At 39.5% G+C, this 19,655-nt stretch overlaps 1 protein-coding gene across 3 annotated transcripts; it reads right to left on the bottom strand.

Moving 5' to 3' along the window:
* Positions 1-1,068: 1,068 nt before the first annotated feature.
* On the bottom strand, positions 1,069-5,238 carry LOC137737863 (uncharacterized). 3 transcript variants are annotated; one of them, XM_068477435.1, is made up of 3 exons: positions 5,175-5,238; positions 3,493-4,776; positions 1,069-1,453 (listed from the first exon to the last, which is right to left on the bottom strand). In XM_068477435.1, the coding sequence occupies exons 2-3, from the start codon at positions 4,662-4,664 to the stop codon at positions 1,339-1,341; spliced, it is 1,287 nt and encodes a 428-aa protein (XP_068333536.1). In that variant the 5' UTR covers positions 4,665-4,776; positions 5,175-5,238; the 3' UTR covers positions 1,069-1,338. The 3 variants fall into 3 exon arrangements, with proteins under 3 accessions (XP_068333536.1, XP_068333552.1, XP_068333544.1); XM_068477451.1 differs by having other exon boundaries at positions 3,493-4,743; positions 5,175-5,217; XM_068477443.1 differs by lacking the exon at positions 5,175-5,238 and adding an exon at positions 4,939-5,158.
* Positions 5,239-19,655: the final 14,417 nt, after the last annotated feature.

Here is a 19,655-nt window from a genome sequence, read left to right as displayed (position 1 = left end):
TTGGAATTCCCCATCTTGTAGGAAAGCTATTCCTACAAGAGAATTAATTAAACTATTCCTATATTATTTAATATTTAAATTAAATATGATTAGGAGAATTAAATTAAAATAACAATAGGAAACTAAATTGGGAAAGGAAAATTTTTCCCGTCCCTCTAAGTAATTTTAGCACACATAGGTTTATTGGGGTTCAGTTGGACTCTTGGCATACCACCTATATACCCTACAAATTTACATCAAACTAGAATAAAAGGGTTGAATGGTTCGCGGAAAGGGTATGCAACAAGGCCATAATGCTGGTAACCCTTTTGTACAAATACATTATTCTCCTGCCCACTGTTTAATGTCTCAATGCTACTTACTAATTTGATCGTCAGAAAGCATTTGGCAGGGTGCCCCACTGGTACCCAAGGTTAATCGTAGGTGTTTGCTCTTTTACAGGTAGTCGGAAATAGTCTACTCAAGGAGTACTGCTAGACTAAATTTGTAGACAAAATTGTGTAAACAAAATGAATGGAGTAGAATTTACAATTGCAATTGCAGGTGATGCCTATGACAATGGAGTTGGGGCAAAAGAATGTGCAGCACCCAAAGACGCCGTCGTTCTGGGACAGCAGTTGGATGAAATGATCATTCATTGCAGAGGACAAAAGGGGACGGCATAAATACCTCCACACTTCTCCCTCCCCCTCCCTCCTCCTCCCTCCTCCTCCACCATCCACCAAAAACGTCCACTGCTTTTCTTCAACCACTTCACCTGTAAGCCCCTCTCTCTCTCTCTCTCTCTCTCTCTCTCTCTCTCTCTCTCTCTCTCCAATGCTATAGCTTCCATATATTTCTTTTTTTCATCTGATCAAAATATTTTGGGTTGTTTTTTTCTTCGATGAATTTGGATGATTGGTCTTGAAAGGAGACTAATATTCTTCATCAGCTTCTTCTAATGGGAATCTAATATTAATTTTTTCTTTTCTTTTTGTGGCAGGGGATCTTGATGGAATAGCAGTTGCAGAAAAAAAGAGAGTATCTTTCAACAAACAAAAAAACAGTCTAAGGAGACAGAGCAAGAAAGAAGAAGAAAAGTTTGAAGCTTTTGTTTTCATGGAAGGAGAACTGCCGAGTAGTGAAGCTAACAAGTCAAGGAACAACATGGCTTTTAAAACAGTATCTCTAGCAGACAGCAGACAGCAGACAAAGAAATGTATTCCCTTTAAAATGGCCTTCTAAAAACTTACGAATACATTTGAAAGCGTAATATTCTCCCACAAACTTGCCGTCCATGAAAACATGGGATGGAACAGATAACCTAGTTTCTTGCACATGACTCACAGCAGTTAGAAATCAACGAGACTCCCAGTCCTTCAATTTCTTGCTTCCTTTGGGTTTTGAAATAGGTGCATTCATTCCTGCCATTTTAGCATTATACTTTGCCCGAAGAGGATCGTTGTATGTCCACCTGAAATACAGAAAGCAGTACAAAGGTGCTTGATGAGGAAGCAATTTAGTGAATATTTTTGTCGACAATAAAATAAAACAAGCAGCAGGACCAGCATTTGTGATAATACAGAAAATAAATAGAAAATGCATGAGACTCTGTTTGCTTACATCTCAACTTTTGTTCTCCCTCAAAAAATAAAGAAAACAAAAAAAAACAAAAAAACAATTCAATTGATGCATAACTGACAGTTTCCCCTCTTTGAAACTTCAAATACAAAGAAACCCAGGTGACACAACCACCAAAAATAAAAGAATACTACTACTAACATGCACCCATCTTAAGTAACAACCACAATATGACCATAACGATTTTTTTTATTTAAAATTATTATTATTATTAAGGGGATGGGGTAGGGTTCGAAACTATTACAATAATTTAGGAGGGGGGATGTTTCGAAACCGGGACGCATGGGTGGAAACCTAACACCCTTATTCACTAGGACATTAGACTATATGCAGAAAATGTAACTTTTTTAAAGGCTAAGCATCAAATGTTTTGGGTCAAAACTTTAAAGTATCTATATGACCATAACAGTATCAACCTAGTTTTTATATACCGTGTAAAAAACTTAGCTTAAATATCCTAAATATTTGACTTCAACATATCCAATCTATTTTACCTTTCCGTTATTCCATTTACAGCTTAAGGATCCTTGCTCACTCAATGCATATTTGGAGTCACGGAGTTGTAAGAGATGCAGATATAATTATGTAGGACACAAGAGGAAGGGAAAGGAAGTAAACAGAGATCTGGATCATGAGATCACTTACTAAAATTCCAAGGATCATTCCAAGGGAAGGATTTGATACATTTGCAGTACTACAGCACCCCTAAACATGTCAACTAACGGTGTCTCAGACTCATTCCAAGTTCACTCAAGCTTCGCATATGAGCAGGAAAAAATCATACAAAGCTTGTATTCATTGCAATCTTGACCAATTTTAAAATCTTACAAAGTAGTTATTTTCAGAGAACTATGGAAGCGAACCAATGGAAGAGTCAAATTAATATGTTCTGGAATATTACCAGTGTTGGGTTTTTTCCAGCCCATGATAAGTTGTCCTAAGTCTATTCGGAATTAATAATCTTAGAGGATTAAATTGTTTTCCCAATTGGAGTTGTTTACCCAATTAGAGTTGGTTTCTCAATTGGAGTAGGATTCATAACTAGTTTCCAATTAGGATTAATAATCCTTATTGAAGAAGACCTTTATTATGTCTATATAAAGGGGCTATTGTACTAGTTTTGAATTGGAGGGAGCACAACAATAAATTGTATACCACTCTAGGGATCAGAGTGAGAGAATATTGTAAAGTGTGTGCATGAGAAAAGAAAAGAGATAGTGTATTTCTTGTTCTTGTTCTTTCAGGTTTTTCGTCAATTCCTAGTTCTAGAGATTTGGCAAGATTATTGGTTGTACTCATTATTGATATAGTGAAAGATTGTTGTTGCTATCCCGTGGACGTAGGCACATATTGCCGAACCACGTAAATTCTTGGTGTTATTTATCTTGTTTATTTGTTTTTCGATTTCTGGAGTTTGTTCTTGTTTTTTCCATTCTTAACCGTGATATTCTCAACAACCAGAGCTAATATTCTTTTTGATACCCTAATGCGTTGCATGCATATATTATTCTATTCGAAGAAATTACCGATTAGTTGATGATTATATCTAACTATCTGAGCCGATATACAAGACTAAAGCTCATGAAGTTCCCCATGTATACATTCATATTTTACTAATCTACTCTCTAACCAATGATATCTAAAGGTTTTATTGACCATTCAGCCCTTCAGTCCTTAATTCATTTCAAATAAAGTGTAGGGGAGATGATACAAACATAACACGTCCTTAAGAAAACAAAAAACATAACAGTGCTTAAGGTGCTACCATTAGAAAACAAGTAATACAGTAGTTCTTGCCGTATCCAATGAAGTTAGCGCATATAAGAAAGTGGTTAAAAAACATGGAAAATTCAGTAAGGAAATTGAACTTACGGATTGTTCCAATCAGTGGTATCCTCATTGACAAGATGGGTCCATTTCGTCCTTCCACTACGACCAAAATGTTTGACCTGCATGACCTTGGGCAATATCGTTTTGTCCATCTTGTCTTCTCCAGTAGGGGAAGAGACATCACGTGCATAAATTCCATCTGTTCCAGCCGTTGCCGCATAGTCATCAGCTTCTGACTGGAAGAAAGCACCTTTGTGGTAATATTTCTGCATGAACCTCCACTTCTGCTTTGGTCGTGGTGCAGGTCTTGGATTCTTTCTCTCCCACTCCCTCCTCTCTTCCTCTGTCATGTTTCTGACCCTTTCAATCTCTTCCTTTTCCTTTAACATTGCTTCCCTATCCTCCCTATCCCTTTTGATTCGGGCAATCTCTCTTGCCTTCCAAGCTTCATACTCCTCTGCCTCGTTTAGTTCATCATCAGTATCAATATCTTCAATATTTGCTTCCAATTCCAAACCCTTCTGAATCTCTTCATCCTTCCGAATCTCCTCAACCACAATCTGCTTTGTCTCTCTCTTCCTTTCCTCCAATTTCTTCTTCCTTGATTCCTCAAGGGCCCGTTCTTCGGCCTCAAGTCGCTCACGCTCAGCAATAGTATCTCTCTCCGACTTGGGAACAAAGACAGGCTTTAGCATCACCATACCAGTAAGCTCTTCGTCCGAGTCAGTGTCATACTCAGATTCCTCTTCCTCCTCTTCCTGTACCTCTTCCTCATCTTCGGAGGGAAGTAGTTCTTCTTCTTCTTGCTCCCTCTGAAGCAACCTCTCCCTAATCTTTCTTCTTCTTTCTTCCTGGGCATCTGCATCCTCTTCCTCTGCTTCCAACCCTTCCTGCCTCCTGGCCTCCTCTTCAATTGTTGAAACAATCTCAGCTTGCCGAATACGCCTATGGTCAGCTCTAACATCCTCACGATTATCTATCCTGCTCTCAGCCAAACGACGCAGTCTAGGATCATCTTTCCTAACAACGTCAGAATCATGAGTGGGAAAAGCAGCTGCCTTGGACATCTTAAACTCCCCATCTTCGTCGGCATCATCTGCCCACTCCGGAGCTTTTCCAGGCCAATACCTTTTAACCTTAGTTTGCCCAATTTTACCTCTGAGCTTATCCCTTACTGCAATAACAGTATCGCTTACACCTGCTGTTACCGACATTTTTGCGCTTTATAAACACCCGGGCGTAAAAGACTCAACGTACCAGCAGAAAACTCTATATCCTTCGCTCTTTCAACTCCTACCAAGCAAATTTCTTAATCTCGATTACAAACTGGTAAGAGAAAGACAAAAGACAAAAGACAAAATTTTAGCCCAAAAAATTTGAAAATTTTACGACCAATTAAGAGACTAATGAAAATTAAGCAAAATTCAGAGGGAAATATGGTAAAGCAACATCACCCAAATACATAGATGGAAATTGAAACAGAAAAACCTGAATTTCAACAGCAAGCAACGCTTAAGCAGTGATAATTTCGGTTGAAGATAATCGATTTAAACTGGAAAAAAGCCCTAGTTGGGCGATAATAAAAAATTAAAACCCTAATCCGTAGATTCAGAGAGGAATACAAAACTCTAACAAATTGATGAGATAAAACAGAAGAGTAATGAAAAAATCATAGAAATTACGAAGAGAAACAAGAGAACACGATCAAAGAGAAGGAGACATACATGGGAGAACGAGTACGCAGGAAGAGGAGGAGGACGAAGAAGAGGATGTTGCTCCGGTCTCGTGTATGCTTTCAATTTTTTTGTTGGGCTATATTTTAGAAAACGTCTAAATCGGACCAAGGCGGTAAAATGGGCCACGGCTCAAGTCCAAAATTCCAAAATTTGAGCCTGAACTAGACTGTTGTTCGACCCGGCCCAATTATGTTTTATTCGAACACCACTTGATAGCAAACATCCAATTTTACTCTTTGAGAGCGATATTGTGCAATTTGATAACTAGTTTTACTTCTTTTTTTTTAACCAACTATATTATCTACATTAAGCGGTGGGGAAGTAGGTTAAGCCTCACAATGGACTAGTAATAATATGGTTCAAATTCGTCTTTGACGAAAATAGAACCAAAGACCTCTAACTTACAAGTGAAAAGGAATATCATTAGACCGTAGTACTAAGTGGCTATTCTTACCTTAATATATTGTTTTTGTAACAGCCCATCCCAGACTTTTCATACCGTAGGGGCGAAATGACGGTTTTGCCCCTAGTATTTTTTTGTTTCATTGTGTGGTTATTTTGGGGGTTTTGGTTAGCTATTTTGGACCACACACACACACCCACACTCACCCTCATCCTTTCCCTATCCCGTATTTGTCTCTCTTTTTCCCTTTTTCTCCATTTGTACGGACAAGACCCATTGTGCTCGAAAAAATCAAGGATCGAGGAAGAAAACTACATATTTGTGCTCGTGAGGTCCTTATGAGTTCAACCATACCCATTTCAGGTAAAGGAACCTTCATTTTCACGTCGAACCCGAGATGCTCAATTCGGGGTACTGTTCATGCACACGTAAATTCATGTGTTTTTGGGAATTTCAAGCTTGTAGGAAGCTTGGTGAGGTCCTTAGGAGGCTCAGGGTGGTTCGTTTGAAGGTTTTGGACGTTGGGATCGTGAGTTGCAGATTTGGCCGGATTTGGTGGAGTTTTACCAGCGAGATTTCGTTGGTTTTAGTGCTTGAAAGTAGTAAGGATTTGTTCCTCTAGTTGTAAGCTTCATTTTGGTACCAATTTCGTGAAATTTGGGTGAAAAACGAGTGAGATAGGAAGTTTGGAAATTTTCTCGGTTTTCCGGCGACAACGACGGCGCCGGAGTTTGGCCGGAGAAGACGACGGAATATTCCTAACGGCGTTAACAGAATCTGTTAGACTTAACGGAATATTCCTAACGGCGTTAACTGACGCCGTCAGTGTGCCAGGCAAGTGACTGCGCGTGGACGGCGTGCGTGGCCGTGCCTTGGCCGGCACGTGCGATGTCAGAAAATTATTTTAAAAATATGGGGATGTTCGTGAGGTTGAGTAGATCACATTGGTGTATTCATACACCCCATTTCAGCATTGTATGAGAAGTTATTTCGTAATGTTGGTTATGTTCTTTAAAATTAACGTTTGTATAGTTGTTTCGCATATAGGTGAGACCTATCCTGAGGACGAGCGCGGTCACTCGAGGCAAGAGGGTTACGACCCTTCTACATACCAGTGAGTGGGCTTTTGGTTTTCCGTATATACCTATATACTTGTGTGTTCCCCAGAAAGTGAAATGAAGCGTCTATATGTTTTATATGCCATGCATTATGTTTGCCCGTTTAATTATGCATTATTAGTTGCATATATATATGTTTGGTGCTGCAGACGTACAGGTAAGTGCCAGGTAAGTTATGGTTTATGTTTATGTTTAGTAGTGATTTGCGATGCATAGAGAGCTCATAACCTGCACCCCCGGTGTTAGTGCTTCCGCCCAGAGTAGGGCACAGTCCTTCACGTGATGTTCACCTCCCACACCACACGCTCATCTTGGATCCAAGTTAGGTGCACAGTCCTATCGTACAGACCACTATAGGTGGTTCCGACTCGTAGGTGACCCGCGATTATTCGCCCTGTCTTCACGTGATCGTAGCACTTGAGCGTATTTATTTACACCCAGTCCTATCGTACAGACCACTTTAGGTAGTTTCAACTCGTGTGCAGGTATAGTTAGTGAGTTGGGGATTTAAGCTCTAGATTCAGCTGTACAGGTCACGTTAGGTGACTCCGGCTGACAGATTACGTGGCATTGATTGACATTACCTGAGTACTTGCATTTGTTTAGAAACATTCGACATGGCATATTTCTGAGCATGTTTATGTATATATGTGCATATTCTATTTTCTGGAAAACTATACAGGTTTTACGGCGAGGGGTTAGTACTTTTGATATTGAAATGATTTGAAAAGCTTTGTTTTTGCCCACTCACGCTTTTTGTTTTGCGCCCTTCTAGGTTCTAGTTTGGATAGCACTTTTGGTGGCTCCTCAGAGGATTCTCGGCATATCTGACAGATTATCACCAGTGTAGGACCTTTGGTTGTGTTTATTTAGTGTTTCTTCCCCTGGACTGCACTAGGTCTTTTATGCTCTAAACATTATTTATCACACTTACGCTTTCACATGTTTATCATTTACTTTGTGTATAGCTAGGTTTGTATTTATTCGTACTATTATAATTATTTCTTAGCTTCCGCACAGTGCACATGGTTACGTCACTTTCACATGACGGCCAGCATGCCCTGATCTTGGTCGGTGTGTGTCAGTTTGGTATCAGAGCATAGGTTTGGTAGTCCTGTACTTTTGTGAGTATTCTAATGGTTTTGGTGTCTTCTGTCAGAACTATGCCGCCTCGTAGGGAACTACGTCGCTCTGCTGAGCCTAGTTTCCCCGATGTAACTCAGTTGGGGGAAGCTATCGCTACAGCTATTCTGTCAGCGCTCCGCCCTCCCCAGAGGACTCATCTGGAGACTATGTACAATCTGAAGCTGGATAAATTTGAGGGCCACGAGGGTTTTGAGGAAGCAGAGCGGTGGCTAGAACATATTGAGAAGACCTTTCGTGTTCTGCATAATCAGGGGAATCTCCTTGTTGAGAAATGGGTTAAGACGACATCTTGGTTTTTGGGTAAGGATTCTGCATCCTGGTGGGAGCAGGAGGTTAGTCGTTTATCCTCAGAGGATGACTGATTGGGAGGTATTTAGATAGCTGTTCAGGAGAAGGTTTGTGCCTCCTGAGTATGTAGATCGCAAAAAGCAGGAATTCACTGAGTTGAGGCAAGGGAAGTTGACGGCGAACGAGTATTATTGGAGGTTTACTGATCTGTCTCGCTATCATCCGGATGTTGCTGGCAATCCAGCAGAGATGCTTCGTCGTTTCCGTTTGGGTACTAATAAGAAGTGGTGTTCGATGGCGACCACTACCCCTTGTGACACCTACCAGGAGTTCTATGAGATTTTGTCGAGGATTGAGGATTCCGAGAACATGCAGAGTAAGAGTGAGGAGGAAGAAAAAGATAGTAACCAGAGGAAAGATGACAAGGGCAAGGGTCAGGCATCGCTCGGACCTCGCAAAACCCAGAGCTTTAAGCGGGGTGAAATCAATTCTAGTTCTTCTAGCGGTGGTTTTAGTGCCACTAGTCAGGGTCGCGGTGGTAGATTTGCTGGTGGTGCTAGATGCCAGAAGCAGGGTGATGCTGGTAAAGGAAGGGCTCCGGTTTGCCGCAGGTGTAATAATCGACATTTTTTAGAGTGCAGGAGAGGCAGGGGTGGTAGCTTCACTTGTGGGCAGATGGGACATCGGGCTGCAAATTGTCCCCAGAGTCAACAGAGGCCCCAGCAGTCTTTCTTGCTACTACTTGCGCCGATCCAGCAGATTTCTGGCCCTGGTAGTTATGGACAGTCGGGCCGTGGTGGTGCTTATCACTATCAGGGTGATACAATTCCGTATGCCCCAGGACCGTATCCATATCCCCATGATCCATATTCTCAGGGTGGTTATCCCCAGTATTCTGGTGACTATATGCCGTATCCTTCAGTTCCAGCCGGTGGGTCTCAGTGGTAACAGGGAGGACAACTTCAGCAGGGGGAGATCACAGTGAGTAGTGCGGGATCTTCGAGACAGTCTGGTCAGCCCAGTCAAAGGTGTAATGCACAGAGTCGTGGTGGACGGCAGCAGACGTAGGGGCGTATTCACAATATCTCTCTGTAAGATGCTCAGAATAATACAGATCTGATCATGGGTACGTTAAATATCCTTGGTTATTTTGCTAGAGTATTAATTGACTGTGGTGCTACATATTCTGTGATTTCTCATACATTTGCTCTCAAGTGACGCAACCTCACCTTACACATCTAGGGTATGATTTAGAGTTTGCTATGCCTAGAGGGGAGAGATGTATTGTTGATTGTGTGTACCCAGGATGTCCAGTGATGGTGGAGGATGTTATTATGCCAGCTGATCTTATCCTGTTGGATATTGTTGACTTTGATGTGATTTTGGGCATGGATTGGTTGCATTTCAATCGTGCATATATTGATTGTTATGGGAAAATAGTTACCTTCCATCGTCTTAGATTACCTGTGGTTACTTTTGTGGGCGAACAGAGTGGGGTGAGATATGGCGTTATTTCTGCTATGCGAGGGAAAAAGTTGTTATCGAAAGGTTGCCAGGGATACTTAGCTCATGTGGTATTGGACGATGCTGCTTCTTGTAGTGTGGAGGATGTAAGGGTAGTCAGGCATTTTCCTGATGTTTTCCCTGAGGATTTACCTGGTTTGCCGCCAGACCGAGACGTGGAGTTCACCATTGACTTGGTTCTAGGTACTAATCCTATATCTTTGACTCCTTATCGTATGGCTCCTGCTGAGTTGAGGGAATTGAAAGTTCAGTTGCAGGAATTAGTGGATAAGGGTTTTATTCAGCCTAGTACTTCACCTTGGGGAGCTCCAGTGTTGTTTGTAAGAAAGAAAGACTGAACTTTGAGGCTATGTATTGATTACCGGCAATTGAATCGGGTAACGATTAAAAACCGTTATCCATTGCTGCATATTGACGATTTGTTTGATCAGCTTCGAGGTGCCTATGTATCCTTCAAAATTGACATGAGGTCTGCATATTATTAGTTGAAGATCAGTAGGGAGGATGTCCCTAAGACGGCTTTCAAAACTCGTTATGGTCATTACAAGTTTCTGGTTATGGCTTTTGGATTGACGAATGAACCAGCTGGTTTTATGGATTTGATGAACCGAGTATTCCAGCCATATTTGGATAGGTTTGTTATTGTCTTCATTGACGACATTCTGGTGTACTCTAAATCTAAATCGGAGCATGTTCGACATCTTACCTTGGTGTTAAAAAGGTTGAGGGAACACCAACTGTATGCTAAGTTTAGCAAGTGCTAGTTTTGGTTAGACCAAGTTGCATTTTTGGGGCACGTTATTTCTACTCAAGGTATCTTGGTGGATCCTCAGAAGGTGGCAGCTGTGGAGATGTGGGAGCAACCGCGAACCGTCACTGAGGTGAGGAGTTTCCTTGGTTTAGTAGGGTATTATCGACGGTTTGTTAAGGATTTTTCTGTGATTGCTTTGCCACTGATGAGGTTAACAAGGAAAGATGTTAAATTTAAGTGGGATGTTAATTGTGAGCAGAGTTTCCAGCAGTTGAAGTATTGTCTCACTCATGCACCTGTTTTGGCACTCCCGGACGTTAGTAGTGATTTCGAGGTTTATAGTGATGCTTCTTTGAATGGTCTGGGATGTGTGTTAATGCAGCATAGTAGGGTAATTGCTTATGCTTCAGGTAAGGGAACCTTCATTTTCACGTCGAACCCGAGATGCTCAATTCGGGGTACTGTTCATGCACACGTAAATTCATGTGTTTTTGGGAATTTCAAGCTTGTAGGAAGCTTGGTAAGGTCCTTAGGAGCCTCGAGGTAGTTCGTTTGAAGGTTTTGGACGTCGGGATCGTGAGTTGTAGATTTGGCCGAATTTGGTGGAGTTTCTCGGCGAGATTCTGTTGGTTTTAGTGCTTGAAAGTGGTAAGGATTTGTTCCTCTAGTTGTAAGCTTCATTTTGGTACCAATTTCGTGAAATTTGGGTGAAAAATGAGTGAGATAAGAAGTTTGGAAATTTTCCCGGTTTTTCGAAGACGGCAATGACGCCGGAGTTTGGCCAGAGAAGACGACGGAATATTCCTAACGGTGTTAATGGAATCTGTTAGACTTAACGGAATATTCCTGACGGTGTTAATTGATGCCGTCAGTGTGCCAGGCGCGTGCATGCGCATGGGCGACGCGTGTGGCCGTGCCTTGCCCGACGCGGGCGGTGTCAGAAAATTATTTTAAAAATATGGGGATGTTCGTGAGGTTGAGTAGATCAAGTTGGTGTATTCATACACCCCATTTGGGCATTGTATGAGAAGTTATTTCGTAATGTTGGTTATGTGCTGTAAAATTAACGTTTGTATAGTTGTTTCGCATATAGGTGAGACCTATCCCGAGGACGAGCGCAGTCACTCGAGGCAAGGGGGTTACGACCCTTCTACATACCAGTGAGTGGGCTTTTGGTTTTCCGTATATACCTATATACTTGTGTTTTTCCTAGAAAGTGAAATAAAGCGGCTATATGTTTTATATGCCATGCATTATGTTTGCCCGTTTAATTATGCATTATTAGTTGCATATATATATGTTTGGTGCTGCGGACGCATAGGTAAGTGTCAGGTAAGTTATGGTTTATTTTTATGTTTAGTAGTGATTTGCGATGCATAGAGAGCTCATAACCTGCACCCTCGGTGTTAGTGCTTCCGCCCAGAGTAGGGTACAGTCCTTCACGTGATGTTCATTTCCTGCACCACACGCTCATCTTGGATCTAAGTTAGGTGCACAGTCCTATCGTACAGACCACTATAGGTGGTTCCGACTCGTAGGTGACCCGCAATTATTCGCCCAGTCTTCACGTGATCGTAGCACTTGAGCATATTTATTTACACCCAGTCATGTCGTACAGACCACTTTAGGTGGTTCCGACTTGTGTGCAAGTATAGTTAGTGAGTTGGCGATTTGAGCTCTAGATTCAGCCGTACAGGTCACGTTAGGTGACTCCGACTGACAGATTATGTGGCATTGATTGACATTACCTGAGTACTTGCATTTGTTTAGAAACATTCGACAAGGCATATTTCTGAGCATGTTTATGTATATATGTGCATATTCTATTTTCTGGGAAGCTATACAGGTTTTACAGCGAGGGGTTAGTACTTTTGATATTGAAATGATTTGAAAAACTTTGTTTTTGCCCACTCACACTTTCTGTTTTGCGCCCCCTCCAAGTTCTAGTTTGGATAACACTTTTGGTGACTCCCCATTGGATTCTCGGCATAACTGACAGATTATCACCAGTGTAGGACCACCTTTGGGTGTGTTTATTTAGTGTTTGTTCCCCTAACTGCACTAGGTCTTTTATACTCTGAATATTATTTATCACATTTACGCTTGCACATGTTTATCATTTACTTTGTGTATAGCTAGGTTTGTATTTATTCGTACTATTATTATTATTTCTTAGCTTCCGCACAGTGCACATGGTTACGTCACTCTCACGTGACAGCCAGCATGCCCTGATCTCGATCAGGGTGTGTCAGTTTTAATGTCACTTAATTCTACACTCTAGTTGTATTCCCTTTTATATGTAAGTGAGATATTTTAAGTTCGAATTTTGAAAACGGCAACCCCTATAGTCTTGTGGTTTTCAAGAAGACTACGAGAGTAAATTAAAAATGCATTTCATTAGAATTGCAAAAGCACATAAAGGTAGTTGTAAATTATTTTTTTTGAATTGCTTACTGTTCTTAATTTAAATTTGGAATCTCAACTCATAGGAATTGAGCGGTTCAAGCTGGATTCATGTTTTTTTTTTTTTTTTTATTGTAAGACATGCATTGTGCGATTTAGTTATTTATTTATTTATTTTTACTAATTAGCTTGATAGGAATTACTTGGAATTATGCTAAATTTTTAGTTCAATTATGTTGAATGAGTTGCAATCTACTATTCTTGTTGTGGAGCAAAAAAAATCAAGAAAAATATGGAGGCGACACGTGGATCTTTGGGTAAAAAAACAAAATTACCCTTGAAGCACACCGGAACTCCCACGCACAAGCAGTAGACAATAATGGCTCAATCAACGTCAAAAGTGATCGAAATGGTATTCTTTTAAACCTTCTCATCACTCCTCATCAAATCCTCACCCACAAGGTAACTTCCAATTATCCATTTCAAATTGGGATTAATTACCAAAATTAATTGATCAAATTCCTAAATTAATTGATTAATTTTCTAATTGATTGTAAAATATTATTTTACATAATATCTTCCAATTAAAGCCAAAAATCACCATAAGTGCCCAGTCCCCATTTCTCCAAATAGGACCGGCTACACCCCTATATATAGCCTCATTCTCTCCAAAAACCTAAGTCCAATTCTCTTCTAAAATTCTCTAGATTTCTCTAAACACTTTTCCCTCAAATTCTAACTTTGGCATCGGAGATTGTTCGGCCAAAACCCCCTTATTCATCATGGGAGCATGAGGCTCTTGGCCTTGATCTTAGGTGTTAATTGTTTTGCAAGTGCATTTTCGTCCAAGAAGAAGAAAGCGGAAATTTGCATCCACAAATTGGTGCTTTCGTTGAGAGTCTTGATTCACACGCTCGAAGAAGACTTTGCATTCAAGATTTGTCGTTTTCTTGTTTATTTGTAGATTTTTCGTACGTTCTTATTCTTGGAATTTTTGTTTATAAAAATTCTTTGATAAAACGTAAAAGAAAAGTACGATGACTAGAAATTTGAAAACCACAACGAATGGAACTTCCAACATTCAATAATTTGGACCACGCCGATTTACGAGGCTCAACACAATAATGAGTGGAGCGACACCACCCCCACGAGGCACCACTGTGACAACAACCATGGTAGCAGCCACGACAGCAACTCTCGATGAGCCCATTGCCCACGGTGAGCAGGCCACCTCGTAGCAGCATACCCAAGCCCGTGCCATAAGGCAGCCAGCCCATATTCAAGCCCACAGTGCTGCACTGGCAGTTGAGGCCCAAGCAGGTGCAGCAATTGGAGGAGCCCAGCACTCACTGGCCTAAAGCCACGTCGAGGACAACCCAGCATCTCACACCTGTTTTATTTTTATATTATGGCAGAAATTGTTAGGTGAGTTTTTTTATGAATGACAATATGACATTCATTTCATTCAATCATTAGCATAGAAACCAAATTACTGTGAACAAACATTTATTCTCAGGGAAAAAATGGTAGGGCTTACAGTTACACTAGCCTGAACCCAATAAACCATCCAGGAGGGTTCTTCCTCCATTAAAATCGTACGGTCATGCCACTAAATTCAACGGTGAAAATAAAAACTTAATGCCACCATATAGCAAATCAGGTGGAAAAATGTATTAAGAAAGTGTGTTCAATTTGTTGTAATTGCAAAAAATATATGACTGTGTAAATGCTAAGTAGATTATGTATATGAATCTTGTGAAATATAGAAGATCTTAGTGTTTGTATTTTTTTTTTTAACAAACGATATTAGTGTTTTTAGTACTTAGGAAGAATGTTTTTATTTTCCTTATTAATATAAATAAAGGCAAAAGGCATAATAAATTGAGAGTTCTGATAAAAAAAACTTGAGCTAAGTTTATTTTAACAAAAAACCATCTAATAATTTTATTTAATGTAAAGAATTTAAAATTTAATAAAAATGACAAAATACAATATAATAAGGATAAAAACTAAAGCCCACTAGAAAGAAGCCCACATGCAAAATAAAAAATATATATAAAAAAAAATAAATCCAGCCAATACCCCTAACAGAAACCCCATTCTATCGACCAATTCCATTTAGAAATAAATTTTATTTTAATTACAAGTATGCCACTACCTCATTAAAGCTTGATTGTAGCAGAAATTAACTAATCAAAGCTAGGGTGACGCCCGATGACAACATTTTTTACCTTGTGGCACTGCTAAGATCGACCTTTGATACCGGGCAGAGACCCACATCTTGGAGCACCATCAAAACCGTCAGATCCTCCAATTTGCAATGATGCGGAGATTAAGGTGAAACAATACCTCCTGGCTAGGCCTAGCAAACGGATTATGTCTGTCGTGTTCGTGTCATTTTCATGTAACACATGTTATCTTAACGGGTCGTGTCGTGTCACACCCGTTATCTTAACGGATCCTTAACAGGTCAGGTCACTTTACCCAACAGGTAAAGTGACCCGATCCGTTATGACACGTTAAGAAAAATATTTTTTTTTTTCTTAAATTTGCACATACCACACATTGCCACATAAATATTACTTCAAAATATTAAAACACATTTGTCGTTTAAGTACAACATCTACACTCGAAAATAAGAGCCTAATAAACAAACATCCATACACTACTAGTCTATTACAAAATATTAAATGTGCAAGGATATGCAAAATGAAAGAGTTTTTGTTTTCAAGGCTGTGAAGCCTTTCTCAAAAGTTTAAACCTTGCCAATGGAACTCAAAGCTTGCATGTTATTCCTTTTACAAAATCCTCAATTTTCATCGATCATCATGACATAAGATTTTGTGGTATCCACTAGTGTGAATATTTTAAATTGAAGATCGAATTCATTCATTGTATTCATATAGGGTCAAGGAGTGTAGCTGTAAAAAATCATCAAAATCGGAATTAAAATAACCGTTAAATCATGATTTTTCATTGATAACCGTCGAAAAGTTTTGTCCCGTTACTTGATCTCTGAATATTTATTTTTTACAATTTTTGGTGTATGCAATCTCAAAATATATACAAACATGTTTGACGGTTGGATTGTTAAAACTAGTTTCGTAGAATGCGTATCCCATCAAAACAATAGATTCACTAACACTTGCAAGTTTATTCATACTTTCATTAAGTATAACATAAGATTTTGTGGTATCCATTAGTGTAAATATTTTAAATTGAAGATCGAGTTCATTCATTGCATTCATATAGGGTCAAGGAGTGTAGCTGTAAAAAAATCATCAAAATTGGAGTTAAAATAACCGTTAAATTATGATATTTTGTTGATAACCGTCGAAAAGTTTTGTCCCATTACTTGATCTCTGAATGTTTGTTTTTTGCAATTTTTAGCATATGCGATCTTGAAGCATATACAAAAAATTTTGACGGTTGGATCGTTGAAATTATTTTGATAGAATGCGTATCCCATCAAAACGATAGATTCATTAACGCTTAAGAGTTTATTCATACTTTCATTAAGTATAACATAAGATTTTGTGGTATCCACTAGTGTAAATCTTTTAAATTGAAGATCGAGTTCATTCATTGTATTCATATAGGGTCAAGGAGTGTAGTTGTAAAAAACCATCAAAATCAGAGTTAAAATAACCATTAAATTGTGATTTTTCGTTGATAACCGTCGAAAAGTTTTGTCCCGTTACTTGATCTCTGAATGTTTGTTTATTGCAATTTTTGGCGTATGTGATCTCGAAGCATATACAAACATGTTTGACGGTTAGATCGTTGAAACTAGTTTCGTAGAATGCGAATCGCATCAAAACAATAGATTCACTAACACTTAAAAGTTTATTCATACTTTCATTAAGTATGACATAATATTTTGTGGCATCCACTAGTGTAAATATTTTAAATTGAAGATCGAGTTCATTCATTGTATTCGTATAGGGTCAATGAGTGTAGTTGTAAAAAATCATTGAAATCGGAGTTAAAATAACCGTTAAATCGTGACTTTTCGTTGATAACCGTAGAAAAGTTTTGTCCCGTTACTTGATCTCTAAATGTTTGTTTTTTACGATTTTTGGCGTATGCGATTAGGAAGCATATACAAACAAGTTTGATGGTTGGATCATTGAAATTAGTTTCATAGAATGCGTATCCCATCAAAATGATAGATTCACTAACAGTTAGAGTTTATTTATATTTTCATTAAGTATAACATAAGATTTTGTGGTATCCACTAGTGTAAATATTTTAAATTGAAGATTGAATTCATTCATTGTATTCATATAGGGTCAAAAGTGTAGTTGTAAAAAATCACCAAAATCGGAGTTAAAATAACTGTTAAATCGTAATTTTTCGTTTATAACCGTTGAAAAGTTTTGTCCCGTTACTTGATCTTTGAATGTTTGTTTTTTTTTCAATTTTTTGGCGTATGAGATCTCGAAGTATATACAAACATGTTTGACGGTTGGATTGTTGAAACTAGTTTCATAAAATGCGTATCTCATCAAAACAATAGATTCATTAACATTTAAGAGTTTATTCATACTTTTATTAAGTATAAAATAAGATTTTGTGGTATCCACTAGTGTAAATATTTTAAATTGAAGATCGATTTCATTCATTATATTCATATAGAGTCAAGGAGTGTAGCTGTAAAAATGATTAAAATTGGAGTTAAAATAATCATTAAATCATGATTTTTTGTTGCTAACCGTCGAAAAGTTTTGTCCCGTTACTTGATCTCTGAATGTTTGGTTTTTGTGATTTTTTGCTAATGCGATCTCAAAGCATATACAAACAAGTTTGAAGGTTAGATCGTTGAAATTAGTTTCGTAGAATTCGTATTGTGACATCCCGTCCCGGAAATATCGAAACGTACATTTGAAATTACAATTTTACCCCTAGTTCGTTACTTTACGTGTAGTTTTGTGTTGTGTGGTGTTGTAGGACCACACACACTCATACACTCTCTTTCTCTCCCGGGATTCCCTCCCTCTTTTCCTCTCTCTCTGTCTCTTTTCTGTCACTTCTCTCTATTTCTCTCCCGAGCTCCCTTTTCTTCTTCTTCCTTTTGAAAACGTACGGACGACACCCAAATCACCCAAACCTTGATGGATCGAAGGAACTAAGGACACCATCGAACTCGTGAAGCTCGTACGAGTGCAACCATACCATTTTCAGGTAAGAAATCATTCGTTTTCACGTCGTTTCGACTTTGGCCGATTCGAGTACTGTTCATGCAAGATTAATCTAGTTAGTTTTTGGACTTTTGAAGCTTGTAGATGTGTTAGTGAGGTCCCAAGGAGCCTCGGAGTACTTCGTTGGAGAAGTTTGGACGTCGGGATCATCGTGGTCAAAGTTGGCCGGAGCTTTCGAGGGGTTTTCCGGCGAATCCACGGCGAGTTAGGGGTCGAGGCAGGTATGGATGTGTTCGTCTCGTCAATACCTTCAATTTGATATATAGTACGTCGAAAATGGTTAAGAAATGAAGAAGTTATGACACTTTAAAGTTTACCCAGAAATTCCGGCAAAACACCCACCGCCAGCGAAACCAGTCCGGCGACGCGAGGAAGAAGACGCGCGCGTGGGCAGCGCGTGAACAGTGCGCGTGGGGGCGCGTGAGAGCTCCAAATTGAGTTCTGAAAATTGTCACACGTTCGTGACGTCGTGTAGATCACCGTGGTATATTCATACACCCAAATTGAGCAACGTATGAGAAAGTTATGGACGAATGTTTGGTGTATGTGCGTTAAATAACGTCAATTTGGTTACTTTTTGTATAGGTGAAAATTATACAGAGGAAGAATGTAACCAAGCTAGGGGAGGTTCAGGGACCTACGAGACGTCGATGTGATCAGTGAGTGGGCAGTTATTTTTCAGTATATATATATATATACGTATGCTTGACGTATTTCCCAGAAACGTATTTTAAAAGAAATACGAATTAATTATCCTGTCATATATGCATCATATTTTAATATGTGCATTACCATAATTATGCATACTGTTGCATGGTGCTGAGGAGGCCCAGGTAAGTTATGATTGAAATACTATCATCACATGCATTAGTAGTGGCATACATTTATATATGTGTATTGGTGCTGTGGACGCACAGGTAAGTGCCAGGTAAGTGGTATTCATGTTGTTATGCAGTAGTAGTTTGAGAGGATTAGAGAGCTCATAATCTGCACCCCCGGTGTTAGTGCTCCCGCCCGAGGCCAGGGCACAGCCTTCACGTGTATGTTCACCAGCACCGCATGCTCGCCTTGGATCCAAGTTAGGTGCAAGCCTGTCGTACAGACCACATTAGGTGGTTCCGACTTGTAGGTGACCCGCGATTTATCGCACAGCTTCACGTGATCGTAGCACTAGAGCATATATATATTACACCCAGCCTGTCGTACAGACCACGTTAGGTGGTTCCGACTTGTGTGCAGATTCAGATATTGAGTTGAGATTGGAGCTCTATCTGCAGCTGTACAAGTCACGTTAGGTGACTCCCGGCTGCCAGATTATATGTTATTGATGTGAATTACGCTTGAGCACTTACATTTGATTATGAGTTTCCGTTGTGGCATATTCTCGAGCATGAATGGCATATTTATGAGCATGAATGATATATCTTTGAGCATGACTGGCATATCTATACATACGTATATATGTTATTTTCTGGGAAACTATACTTGTTTTACAGCGAGGGGTTAGTATATGCAAAAGAGAAAAGAAGGTTTTGAATACGTTCGTTTTGCTGACCCACTCAATTTTGTTTTGCGCCCCTCCAGGTTTAAGGAAATGCAAAGGTGTGGTGACTACGAGGAAGTTCAACGGTGTTC

This window comes from Pyrus communis, chromosome 1 (assembly GCF_963583255.1).
Source record: "Pyrus communis chromosome 1, drPyrComm1.1, whole genome shotgun sequence".
NCBI classification, from domain to species: domain Eukaryota; kingdom Viridiplantae; phylum Streptophyta; class Magnoliopsida; order Rosales; family Rosaceae; genus Pyrus; species Pyrus communis.
Note: the sequence above shows the minus strand (reverse complement) of the source record. Positions and strands in the feature narration are given on the sequence as shown.

Bases quoted from the DNA above. Each gene is read 5' to 3' on its own strand.
- LOC137737863 (XM_068477435.1), bottom strand. From the start codon at position 4,664: ATGTCGGTAACAGCAGGTGTAAGCGATACTGTTATTGCAGTAAGGGAT. The intron at 1,454-3,492 runs GTAAGTTCAATT...TCTGTATTTCAG, and splicing joins ACCACTGATTGGAACAATCC to GTGGACATACAACGATCCTC.